The following is a 13,911-nucleotide window of genomic DNA, read 5'->3' on the forward strand; positions in this document are numbered from 1 at the left end:
CCCGGAACCAACCAAGCAATGAATGGATCAAGAAAATTTAGTGTGTGTAGGTATATACATACATAATGGAGTATTATTCAGCCATAAAAAAGAATGGAATTATAGCATTTGCAGGAAAATAGATGGACCTAGAAAGCATATTAAATGAAGTAAGCCAGGCTCTGAAGAACAAAGATTGTGCTCTCTCTTATCTGAATGTTAGAACTAAACTATAAATGTGTTTTGATTAAAACATGGTTATTTACATATGTGAGATATCATGGTGAAATCCTTTTAACAATTAACATGAAGTAAAACAAAAAGAATATTAGGAAGTTGAAACGTGCCTGGGTGTAAGTACTAGTGAAAGGCAGCAGACAAACAGAAGAAAGGGAAGTGAACATAGTCAAAGTACCTCATGTGTATGTGTGAAAATGGAAAAGACCCTGGTGACACTGGGTTTGAGGAGGATCGAAGGGAAAGAAGAATGACACATGATATAGTGCATTGTGTATATCAGTAGATGTTAAAACAACCCCCTATAAAACTAATTGATGCTTTAAAAAAAGGCAAACTAAATCTGAGCTTATACCTGAAATCCTAGCTACTGAGGAAGCTAAGATCTGAGGATCACAGTTCAAAGCCAGCCCAGGCAGGAAAGTCCCTGGGGCTCTTATCTCCAATTAACCTGGGAATGGTGCTGTGGCTCCAAGTGGTAGAGTGCTAGCCTTGAGCTGAAAATCTCAGAGGCAGTGCCCCATTTTGTTGTTCAAGCCCGACAACCAACTGAAAACAAAAAAGCCAAACCGGTGACATGGGCTAAAGTGGTAGACCAGTAGTCATGCCAGGCACGGGGACCCAGTGGTAGAGCAAGTATGTATAAAGCCCTGAATTCTGTCTCCAGCTCTATCTTTAGTGATATTATCATGGGTAGTAGTTCTGTCTTTAGAACTTTTTTATGCAAAAATATGTAAGTAATAGTCCATACTTAGATTATTGTTAAAAAGTATCCATTTCAGCTCTTCCCTCAGTATGTATATATTTAGATTATATAGAATTTAGTTGTGTTTCATAAGTATTGGTTCCTTATACTAAATTATTATTAACCATCCAAGAAACTGGTTTATTCTAGCCATAGTAGCATAAAAATACTTGTATATACTGTACTTTAAGTTAGCAGTATCCTAAATTTTTCATAGGGAGAACTTATTAGAAGGTAGCCTGGAGTATGTTTTAGAATAAAAAGGCTCAATTTATTATTACTTGAAGAAATTATTTAATTACTTTCATCCTCATTTCCATAATTTTAGAACAAGATAGTAATACTTATCTCACAGGATTGTTGAAAGATTTTAATAAGACAAGATATTTTTAATATTTGTAGTGCCTACTACAGTAATTCTAAAAAATTCCCAACTTTGGGCCGGGAGTTTGGCCTAGTGATAGGTATAGTGCTTGCCTAGCATGCATGAAGCTCTGGAATCAATTCCTCTATACCACATACAGAGTGACTCAAGTGGCAGAGAGCTAGCCCTGATCAAAAAAATGTCCAAAGACAGTGCCCTGGCCCTGAATTTAAGCCCCGGGCCTGGCAAAAAAAAAAAAAGAAAAAAAAATCCCAATTTTATTAGTCTTAGTTTTTACACTAGCTCTGGCACGTTGCAATTGATTATTGGAATATTATCATTTTTGTATGCTTTTGTAAGATTTTCATGCTTACTGGACCATGGCCCTTTATTAGTGATTTGTACATTAAAATAACTAGTAGCTTAGCATACATTAGCTATACAAGAGAGGATGTTGTTGTGACATTTCCAGATATGAGTTCCAGTCAGTCCACGCCAGCCCCCTGCTCATCACTTGTTCTTACTCCCATTATCCATTCCCTAATACAATCCCAACAGATTTCATTGTTCTACTCTCATGTATGCTGACAGTCTAGTTGACCATATTCATCCTCTCCATCCACCCTCATTAGCCCATCCCCTCACCAGGACCCAGCCCCCAACAGAGCCTACTGTTCTTTCTCTGTCTTCTGTTTGCAGAATGCTTTAGTGCATTTTTAAAGGAATGTGTCCATTCTTTATTAATATTCCGCAAGAACTGCCTAAACTGGGGAAGACAAATGATAATTCTAATGGGGTGAGTTTGAAGGAAGGGGCTATCTAGTTGATCCTAAAAGAGCTATGAGAGAATCTGGACTCTCACAAGAGATAATAAAGGTCAAAGGTGAGACTTAACAAACTTTGAAGGAAGTGAAAGGTTGTTTTGTAATAATGAATGACATGTTTTTAATTGAATTTTGTCAGCGTGATGTACAGAGGGGTTACATAAGTAAGGTAGTGAGTACATTTCTTCTCGAACATTGTTACCCCCACATTTATCTCCTATTTTCCCTCTCCCACAACACCCCCCATGAGTGACATTTTTGAGAAGTATGATGGGGAAATAGGAATTTCAAAGCACAGCGAGCAGAAGCATTTCATTTTCCTGATCTGAAGAAGATAGTATGGAGATTATATAAAAGTATTTAGTGGAAGCTTTGAAAGCAATAATAAGATTTGAAGGCCAGCTAAAAGCATAATATTGATTGTTCAGACAGGAGAAAAACAAACCTGTCTTTTAGTCTCTCCTTGTAGTTGAGACCATTTGTGTTCATGTTATCTTTATCGAGCCTCTACTTGCAGCAGCAGATTTGTGGAGATGTTTCCATGTTGGCAAGTGAGAAGCTGGGGAGGAATTCTCAGCTCCTCCAAGCTTGTGCCAGAGAATTCCATTGAAGTGTAGTACATCTGGAAATCAGTTCTCCAGAAGGAAGATTGACACTATTTTTATACCACCTTTATGGCTTCTAAGCCCATAAGGAAGAATAAAATAGTACTTGTTTCCAAAGAATACTGAGAAAGATTGACAACAACTTGTTTTTGTTTTTGTTTTTTATTTTACTTTCAGCAGAGAGAATCTGCTCTACCCTTCAGTCAGCTTGTTCATTTTTCTTAGGCAGAGACCATAGAATATTCAAAGGAGAATTACAGGGAAGAGGTTGATGAGTGAAGTTGAAAGTAGAGGAGGCTAAGAGGAACTACAAGCTAGGAGTGGCTGCAAAGTTAAATAAAATAGCATTTATTTCTAAGACAGAAAGTAAAGAGTGAAAAAATGTACTTGGGTGACTGCTGGAGAAAAACTTCCTATTTAGACAGCAAGTATATAAAAACATGCTCTATTAATAAGTACTGACAGAAATCAGAACTAGAATATATAGTCTAATGATTTCAGAAAAAGTAAGCAATTGATATAGGAATCAATAAATGAATTATGAAGATAAAGGAATAGATGAACCAAGACAACAGAGTTGCCTGATTATGAAGAGTTAGAATTGTCAGCCAGATACCAGTGGCTCACACCTGTAGTTCTAGCTACTCAGGAGGCCAAGATTCTAGCTACTCAGGAGGCTGGTTTATGATACAAAACCAGATTAGATAGGAAAGTCCATGAAATTTTTATCTCAGATAAACCAACAAAAACTCAGCAGTAGCTTAAGTGGTAGCTTGCCAGTCATGACTAAAAAGGCTCAGAAAAGCAAGGGTTAACATTGTCCAAAAAGAAATGTATTCATGGCAGGAATGTGGCTTAGTGGTAGATTGCTTGCCTAGCATGCACAAAGCCCTGGGTTCGATTCCTCAGTACCACATACACAGAAAAGGCCAGAAGTGGTACTGTGGCTGAAGTGGCAGGGCACTAGCCTTGAGCAAAAAGTATCTAAGGACAGTGCCTAGGCCCTGAGTACAAGCCCCAGAACTGGCAAAACAGCAACAACAGCAGCAAAGCCTTATCACAATATCAATATAAAAAAGAAATGTACTCATTTACCTGACTTATATAAGTGTAACCCTTCTGTAACATCACTTTTGTAATAACAATAAAAATCACAAAAGAAAAGAGAGCTCCAAGGCCCTGAATTCAAGGTCCAGTGCCAGCCAGGGAAAGAGAGGGAGGGAGGGAGGGAAGGAAGGAGAGAGAGAGAGAGAGAGAATGAATTTACCATGCATCCATATGCTAGCTTCCTGACACTTAAGGCCACATCTCTCCAGTACATCTACTTTACCACACTTTAGATGGGAGAAAACTGTCCTTAGGGACAAGGAAAGTGTCAGACTGGGAACTCCTGAGATCTCACAATTCCCATCTGGCCCATAGTTTATAAGCTTCTTCAATGACCACTTCATCTGTAAAATAGTATGTGCCTCAGTCTTAGAATGAGACAAGTGCAAGACATTTAGCATAGTGCCTGAAATAAAGCATCAATACAAAATTGCTTTTATTATTAGGGAAACCCATGTGCCACAATTCTTTTGGTCTCTGAAGTTATACTATCCTACTTTTTCTGTCAGTGCCTTTTCTTCCTCTTGTCTATTAAACATTGGCACTTCTGGAAATCTGGTGTTCACTTAACTGCCTTTCTTCAACCTCTGGTTTTAGCATTCATTAAGCCACTCCCAAATCTCTTTTACTGTCTCTAGCTCAGGTTCATTCCCTGAGCTTCAAAGATCTGGATATAAAAACTAGCTGCTAGACATCTGCTTTTGGATCTCTTTTTGTTACCTTGAATTCAACAAATCTCAAGCATCAGAATTTAGGGGTATGAATGGTACCAGGATTTGAAAATTCAGGGACTCATGCTTGCTTAGCTTCCTTGCTCTGCTGTTGCTCTGCTACTCAAGCCCCAGCTCCAGCCCCTGCTACTTTTAGAATGATTAAAAACATTCCTCAGGCCAGGAATTTGGCCTAGTGGTAGAGTGCTTACCTAGCATACACAAAGACCCGGTTCAATTCCTCAGTACCACATACATACTAAAGCCAGAAGTGGTGCTTAAGTGGTAGAGCGCTAGCCTTGAGGAAAGCCAAAGACAGTGTTTAGGCCTTGAGGAAAGCCCCAAGACTTTGGAGCCCGGAGCATGGCCTAATGGTAAGAATGCTTGCCTCGCATTTATGAACCTCTGGGTTTGATTCCTTGGTACCACATACACAGAAAAAAACCAGAAGTGGTGCTGCAGCTCAAGTGGTAGAGGGCTAGCCCAGAGCAAAAGTGCTCAAGTACAGTGTCCAGGCCCTGAGTTCAAGACAAAGAACTGGCAAAAGAAAAAAATCCATTCTGCCACATGTAAAAGCTATTGCCACATGTAAAATACTATATCATAACAGCAAAATAAAATCATCCACCATGCCTTATTAAAAAGAAAACAAACTAAGCTGTAGAACTGCATAGATACTCAGGATGTAGAGATTGAAATGATCATGGTTTGAGACCAGCCTAGAGAAAAAGTTGAAAAGACATCATCTTAACCAATAATTACACTTATGAGAGTATGATTGGCATCTCAGCTATCAGCAAAGGATTGCAGTCCAAACTAACTCAGGCAAAAAAAAAAAATGACATCTTAATTGCAAAGCAAAAAGGGTTGAGTATGGTTTAAGTGATAGAACACCTGCCTAACAAGAACAAAGTCCTAAGTTCGACCCCCAGTGTAGGGGGAGGGATGAATATGGAATAAGTACATTATAAGTTATTGATATTGTATATTAAACTATCATATATTTTAATTCACAATATCAGTAGTTTATACTTAAACTTAGTATATTGCCAATGTAACACCATCCTCAAAAGTGTACTGATAAGTTATAAGTTACGTTGTAAGATACAGATATATTTCTGTGACAGGTATGATTATCCAGTGTCTTTGGGAAACAGAATTCTCAAAATATTCCCTTGTTTGGCATGCAATTCTGAAATGCTGCCCACTTAGCAGCATTTATTTTATAATTAAATGTGCCAAATATTTACAAAACTGTTTCTGCTATATGTATTCTGAAGTGTTATTTTTCTTTCAAAGTAGTTCCAGAGGGCAGATGCCTAGACTACTGTTGTAAAACTGTATTTTTTATTTATAATCTATCTTAAGATTCTAAGGTGCTATTTTTATATTTTCTCAACTCTGTTTATTTAAGCTTTTTATTTAAGTCAATGTCTTAACAAAAGTCACGGGAATTTTCCTTTTCACACAGTTGCCCTTGCATCAGGGACCTTTACCTATGTTTAAAGAAAAGAAAAGTAAGGTCTTCCCTTGGCACCAAGCCCAGTGCAGTCCCACACTTGGCTATTTTTTTTTTCACTTTGCTGTATTCCTTTGAAACTTAGAAATATGCTGTTCTCTGCTTTTTTTGAGGTTGCCAAGGGATGAAATGCTTTGATCCTTCAGCGAACATTAGAGCACTTCTGCCAGATACAACATATGACAAAACTCATTTTGTTGCTTCTCTCTTTCTATAAATACTGAACACTTTTAAGAAAAAAAAATCAAAAGACATACTGCAGTCTTGTTAAAATTTGAAAGAAGTACACCTGCACCAAAATAAACACAACAAAAAGATAATGTAGTAAGAAACAGGTCATTTAAAAACATAGCTGTAGCATTGGGGCCTTAGATACAAGGTCTTTCTTACATTGCTCTGATCCACATTTATCCCCGAGCCCCTGTTTTCTGATTAAAAACTGTTAGATATAGCCTTCCTTCACACGAGAGTAAATGGAGTCCCAACATATCACCCTTTGCAGTCCTTTATTTCTCACCTGGGGGCCACAATAATAGCATTATTGCACATTGCTTCTTCTACATGGGTGTTATTTCAGACAATTGCTTTTTAGTTTTCATTTTCAGGTTCATCTGGGTGTTATTGTTGTTGTTGTTGTTGGGAGAGGGAGAGGTTTGTGTGTAGTTTTTCTTTTTGCAAGCCCTGGGCTCAAGTTCAGGGCCTGAGAACTGTCCTTTGGTTTTCTCAAGGCTAGAACCCTATCACTTGAGCCACATCACCACTTCTGGCTTTTTCTTTTTCTTTTTTTTTTTTTTTGCCAGTCCTGGGCTTGAGCTCAGGGCCTGAGCACTGTCCTTGGACTTTCTCAAGGCTAGAGCTCTACCACTTGAGCCTCAGCACCACTTCCGGCTTTTTTCTATGTATGTGGTACCGAGGAATCGAACCCGGGTCTTCATGCATGCTAGGCAAGCACTTTAACCACTAGGCCAAACTCCCGGCCCCTACTTCTGGCTTTTTCTGTGTGCGTGCTAAGTAAGCACTCTATCACTAGGCCAAACTCCCAGCCCTCATATGTTTTATATGGCTTTTCCACTCATAACACACCTTCTCAACTAAATTACCACTAAACTGGACAGCTACTTGGGAAGCTGAAGCTGGAAAATTGCTTGAGCTTAAGAGTTTGAAGCCATTCTGGAAAGAGAACGAGGTCTTGTCTCAGAGAAGGAGAGAAAAAAAAAAAAAAACCCTCATCTTCCAAAGACTACTATTAGAATCACTTCCTCAAAACAGCTATGACTATACCATGGCCCCATGTAGTACCTGGTCCACAGGCCACCTTAATGCAGGCTCCCAACCAGGCTCAGCACTGCAGCAACCCACAGATGTATCTGGGAGACTGATTCTGTAAGCACCGCACAGTGGCCTCCAACCAGCAGGCGCAGACTACCACAGTGAGTAGATGCCACTACTGTGAGCTCCGCAGCCTGGGAGGTGAAGCTACACGTTTAGTGAAAACTGTGTAGGACTTGGGGTTGAGAGCACAGGTCTCACTGGAAATTGTATTTGTATCTCCAAATCCCTTCTCCCTGTGCTGGGAAACAAAGACACCACTCCATAGTCAAGTCCCTAGACGCCACCTACTGGTTTGAAGGGCCTGAACACTGAGGAGAGAGGGGGGCGGGGTGAGCTAGAGGGAGGGAGAGACTATGCAAGCACATGGAAGAATCATGAGAGCTAATGAAATTCTGTTTTTGTTTTTTATTACTATCTTTATTTGATTCTTTTTTTTTTTTTGCCAGTCCTGGGCTTGAACTCAGGGCTTGGGTACTGTCTTTAGGCTTTCTCAGGCTAGAGCTCTACCACTTGAGCAACAGCACCACTTCTGGCTTTTTCTATGTATGTGGTACCAAGGAATCAAACCCAGGGCTTCATGAGTGTTAGGGAAGCACTCTACCACTAAGCCACACTCCCAGCCTGTAACAGCTTGTGCAGCCAAATTTCCTCACCTTGAGTACAAAAGAGCATAGCACTCAATTTGAGTGTTGAAGCTAAATATTTTATTACTGAGCCACATTCCCCCAATCTTCAACAAGAAATTACAACATAGTCCAGCCACTACCTGGTCTGAAATAATCACTGAAAATCTGTAGCTAAAATGACATAGGAGATCAAGACATCCAACTAAAGGCTTAGCCCCAGCTGCGTAGATCACAGCATAGAACCACAAAATCCATAAAGACAGAAGACAACAAATCTCATTCAGAAGCCAGCAACTACATAATAAAGAAATAAATGATAATAAAGAGGTATAAATTTCAAACAAATTCAAAAAACAATGACAAAATGATTAATGAAATTAAAGAAGAAATATATATGGAGGTAAATGAATTCAAAGATGATATAAATAATTGAGCTTGAAAATTTCAAATAGCTAAAGGAAAAAAACAGGATATGAAAGAGGAATTTAACAAAGATTTTTAATGTTTAAAAAATTATGGAAAATGAGGGGCCAGGAGTTTGGCCTAATGGTAGAGTGCTTGCCTAGCATGCACGAAGACCAGGGTTCAATTCCTCGGTACCACATACATAGAAAAAGCTAGAAATGGTACTGTGGCTCAAGTAGTAGAGCTCAAACCTTGAGAAAGCCCAAGGACAGTGCTCAAGCCCTGAATTCAAACCCTGAGACTGGCAAATATATATATATATATATATATATATATATAGAGAGAGAGAGAGAGAGAGAGAGAGAGAGAGAGAGAGAGAGAGAGAATATAGAGAGAGGGAGAGAATATATATAGAGAGAGAGTAGAGAGAGAGAGAGAATATAGAGAGAGAGAGAGAAGAGAGAGAGAGAAAGAGAGATGAGAGCCCAGTAGTTTAAATTTTTTTAACTCAATTGAAAGCTTAACTAACAGAAGACATAAAAAATAGAGTATCACAAATTGAAGATAAAATAGAGGATTTTTATCCTCTCAAAAGATGGAGAACTCAATAAGAGCCAGGTGCTGGTGATTCACACCTGTAATCCCGTCTGTTCAGAAGGCTGAGATCTGAGGATCGTGGTTTGAAGCCAGCCCAGGCAGGAAAGTCTGTGAGACTCTTGTCTGTAATTACCTACCAAAAGTGGGAAGTGGAAGTGTGAATCAAGTGGTAGACTACTAGCTTTGGGCAGAAAAGCTCAGAGAGAGCACCCAGACCCTGACTTCAAGCCCTAGAACTGGCATGGAAAAGAAAAGGGAAGGAAAGAGGAAAGAAAGGGAAGAGGCAGGAGTGTGACCTAGTGGTAGACTGCTTGCATAGCATGCACAAAGTCCTGGGTTCAATTCCCAGTACCACATACACAGAAAAAAAGCCAGAAGTGGCGCTATGGTGCTATGGTGGTAGAGCACTAGCCGCGAGAAAGCCCAAGGACAGTGCCCAGGCCCTAAGTTCTTTTTTTTTTTTTTTTTTTTTTTTTGGTTGGTCATGGGACTTGAACTCTAGGTCTGGGCATTGTCCCTGATCTCTTCAGCTTCAAGCTACCACCCTACCCCATGAGCCACAGGGCCACTTACGGTTTTCTGGTGCTTAATGGAAGATGAGTCTCATGGACTTTCGTGCCCAGGCTGGCTTTGAACCGCGATACTCAGATCTCAGCGTCCTGAGTAGCTAGGATTACAACTGTGAGCCACCACACCCGGCTCCAGGCCTTGAGTTCTAGCCCTGCCTGAGCTATCAACACCCAGATGTGAATAAGTCTTTATTTGCCAGGCAGTATCCATTTCTCTTGTATTCGTGTTCTCCAGTGAGAGATGTATATTTATTATGATTAATTGGTTTGCACAGTTATGAAGGCTTGATTAACATCTATAACCTAGAGATCCAGAAAAACAAGGTGTATGATTCAGCCCAAGCACAAAGGCATAACAATGAGGGGAACCAGAAGTGTCGGTCCACTTGAGGATAGAAGATGAAGATGAGATGAATGAATAAATAAATAAATAAATAAATAAATAAATGGGGGAGGGAAGACTAAAGTCCTCCTACTTTTTTGCTGGACTGATTGGTTGATATCTGAATATTGGAGAGGACAGCCTACCAATTCTACTAATTCATCTGCTAATCTCAACTGGAAACACCCTCCTATATACACAAGTTCAATCCAGGACCAATGCAGTTGACACTTAAAATTAGCTATCATGGGGCAGGGAGTTTGGCCTAGTGGTAGAGTGCTTGCCTAGTATGCACCAAGACCCGGGTTTGATTCCTCGGTACCACATACCATAGAAAAATGCTGGAAGTGGTGCTGAGGCTCAAGTAGTAGAGCTCTAGCCTTGAGAAAGTCCAAGGACAGTGCTCAGGCCCTGAGCTCAAACCCAGGATTGGAAAAATAAAAATAGCTATCATACATTCCTTACTAGTAACTTGATTTTAAAAAATAGTATCTTCAACAAAAACATGAGAAGGGCTATCAATGGGTGAAAAGTAATGCACCTTCTCTCTAGTGAATATAATTGTAACCCCTCTATTAATTACAATAAAAAAATTTTTAAAGTACATTCTGAGAAATGAAAAAAATCGTATCTTAAGCTGTTTGTTAAAAAAAAATTCTACCATAACAAAGAGGGCTAATTTAAAGTAAAAAGTAAGAATATTTTTACTTGGATGATGTTTCAATATTTACATCTCTACATAGTTTCTTTTATACCATCTAAAACCTATTTCCTGATGTTTGTATTTTCTTTTTCAGGGCTTATTTCATATACTGAATATCTTTTCTTGCTTACAATCATCACTAGTAAGTATCCAACATTTTGTACAATAATCTTGTAATTCTCCGTGTGGTGTGTGTGTGTGTGTGTGTGTGTGTGTGTGTGTGTGTGTGTGTGTGTGATTAATTGGAAATAAGAGTCTCACAGACTTTGCTCTAGCTGGCTTTAAACTGTGATACTCAGATCTCAGCCTCCTGAGTAGCCAGTATTACAGGCGTGAGACACCAATGCCAAGCAGTAATTCTCTGTTCTTAGAAGGATCTGCAAAGTTTGGTATTTGTGTCCTTATTATTAAAAATTAGTGATATAGTCAGGCACCTGTGACTAATGCTTATCATCCTAGCTGATGAAGCTGAGGCCTGTAGGATCTTAGTTCAGAGCTGGCCTAAAGAGAAAAGTCCAAGAGATTCCATCTCCAATTAACCAGCAAAATGCTGGACTGGAGGTGAAGCTCAAGTAGAACACCAGCATATACACAAAGAAAGAGAAAAAGAGAAAGGAATGGAGAATGGAAGGAAGGAAAAGGAAAGAAAGAAGGGAAGGACAAAATAATAAAGTTAGACTATCCCTTTAGATCTCTTCTGCATTTCATGCACCATGTTTCCCATAACTTAGTTTCCTGAGTAGAAGTTTTGCTGAACAAAAGAATCATAATCATCTTTCACTTCAGAGCAACAGAAACCCTCATCTTCATTAGAAAGTTTCTTACCTGCATTCTCCAAATGTATGAAAGTCATATAATAAAGTCATATAATTCCAGATGGAAAAATATGCTTAAGCATATTTAATAAGGAAAACCTAGTATCTAAGACACTAAGAAGTCGCAACTAAATTCTACATGTTTCTCACATTGGATCCCAGTGAAAAATATGAAATCTAAATGAAGTCTGCAGTTTAGTCCATAATATGATACCAATGTTAATTTCTCAATCCTCATAATTATGTGTGAATATATAAGATATAAACATTAGAGGGAGCCAGATAAGAAATGGAGATTCTAATGTCTTTACATGTCTTGTGCCCATAAGGTAATTGCAATTTCAAAACCAGCTTGAGCAGAAGAGTCCATGAGACTGGTCCCCAATAAAATTACTAAAAAACAAAACAGAATCAGAAACAACCAGTCAGGGCAACTCACACCTCTATTCCTAGCTACTCAGGAGGCTGAGATCTGAGGATCAAGGTTCAAAGCCAGCCCAGGCATAAAAGGACCTGAGACTCTATCTCCAATTAAGCTCTAGAAAACAAGAAGTGGGGCTTGGTTCAAGGGTAGGACGGTAGCCCTGAGCTAAAGAGCTCAGGGACAATGCCCAGGCCAAGTTCAAGGTCCATGACCAACAAAAAAAAAAAAGGAAAAAATAAAATCTACTATGAAAATAGCCAAAATTCTATAAGAATAGTCCCTGATGGAATCAAATGAGTTCTCAAATTAATTTTACACTGTAGAGCAGAAAAGATATTCCATGGAAAAGGTGCTAGAGAAGATAGGAGCAAAACCTTCATCACCTACCTACCTTTGAAAAACATCTGAGAAAGAGGTGCTTACTCATAGAGTTTCTGGTGGTTTGTTTCACTTGAAGATCTGTTAAAAAGTTGTGATTCACTATTGTATACAGAGATTCCTGTCTTGAATACTTGTTTGTTAAACATGACATTTGAAATATGATATAAAAATCAATGTTAATAAATTCTTTACTAAAAATTTTTTTAAAAAGTTGTGATTCACTAACAACTAAAAAGTTGTGATTCACTAAGCAATTACTCATTTTTCACTTCATTACAGAACCTCGCACAGGGTTTCATGTTGCTTTTAAAATGCTGGATGCAGATGGGAATGAGAGGATTGAGAAAAAGGAATTTGTTAAGGTAAGAGCTTTTATGGCTTATCATAAAGTACATGATGCTTGTACAATAATTTACTCTTCCATAACTATCATTTTAAAATGTTAAGAAATCATTTGCAGGCCGGGAGTGTAGCCTAGTGGTAGAGTGCTCACCTAGCACTCACAGAGCCCTGGGTTCAATTCCCCAGTACTCGGAAAAGGCAGAAATGGCATTGTGGCTTCCAGTGGGAGAGTACAAAAAGTGTCCAAAGACAGTGCCCAGGCCCTGAGTTCAAGCCCCAGGACTAGCAAAAAAAGAAAAGAAAAGAAAAGAAATCATAAAAGGGGCCTAGCCGGGCCGGAGCGAGCGGGGCCGGAGCGAGCGGGGCCAGAAAGAGAAAGGGGCCAAAAAAAAAAAAAAAAAAAAAAAAGAAAAGAAATCATTTGCACATTAAAAAATATTTGTTACATTTTCTGAACTACTATTTCGAACAAACTGAGTGAACAGCACGTTAGATTCCAAATGGAGAAATAAGCTTAAACATTTATGTGTCTAGAGATTTATTTTTATGGCTTCAGTAAATTACAATACAGTAAAAGGGTTTCATATCATATATATGCTTTATAAAAATGATTGTCAAAGACATTCAAACTATTCTTAACAAGGAAAAAAAAGCAAGAATATTAGAAACTTTTAAGTAATATGCCTTTAATCATAAAGCTCAAAGCCTCCAACTTACCTTTTTTTTTTTAAACACAAATAAAGTTCTTCAGACTTTTTTTAGTGTAGCCACAGCTCCACTTCTGGATTTTTGTGGTTAATTAGAGATAAGAGTCTCACAGATTTTTCCTGTCTGGGCTGGCTTCAAACCTCAGTCCTCAGATTTCAGCCTTCCAAGTAGCTAGGATTACAAGTGGGAGCCAGCAGGGCCCAGTTGGCTGGTGATTTCTTTGACATAAGGCCTTTTTTCCTGCCCAGGTGTGTCCCTAGACCATGATTCACTTATTTTAGGCTTCCTATAGTTACTGGGATGACAGGCACACACCACCACACAGTGGAGGGAACTCCATTTGGAGGGCATCTCGAGGACTTTGATTCCCAATCTGTTCTGGAAATGCAGCCCTCTGAATCTCAGCCTCTCATGCAGCTATAAAATGGCATACCATGCCTGAGAAGGATCTCAGGCTAGCCTTGCATCATGAGCCTCCCTTTCTTAGCCTCCTAAGTAGCTACAATTATAGGTATAAGCCACCAGTGCCTGGCTTCA

The 13,911-nt window shown here is 39.0% G+C and overlaps 1 protein-coding gene across 1 annotated transcript in view; it reads left to right on the forward strand.

The window, feature by feature from the left end:
• Micu2 (mitochondrial calcium uptake 2) overlaps positions 1 to 13,911 on the forward strand; it is an 87,460-nt gene that overhangs the window by 43,960 nt on the left and 29,589 nt on the right. The window contains exons 5-6 of the mRNA XM_090342405.1: positions 10,799 to 10,846; positions 12,604 to 12,686. Of these exons, the coding sequence (XP_090198531.1) occupies positions 10,799 to 10,846; positions 12,604 to 12,686 (131 nt within the window). The remainder of the gene's footprint in view (positions 1 to 10,798; positions 10,847 to 12,603; positions 12,687 to 13,911) is intronic.

This window comes from Megascapheus bottae, chromosome 11, assembly GCF_031878675.1.
Source record: "Megascapheus bottae isolate mThoBot1 chromosome 11, mThoBot2.hap1, whole genome shotgun sequence".
NCBI classification, from domain to species: Eukaryota; Metazoa; Chordata; class Mammalia; order Rodentia; family Geomyidae; genus Megascapheus; species Megascapheus bottae.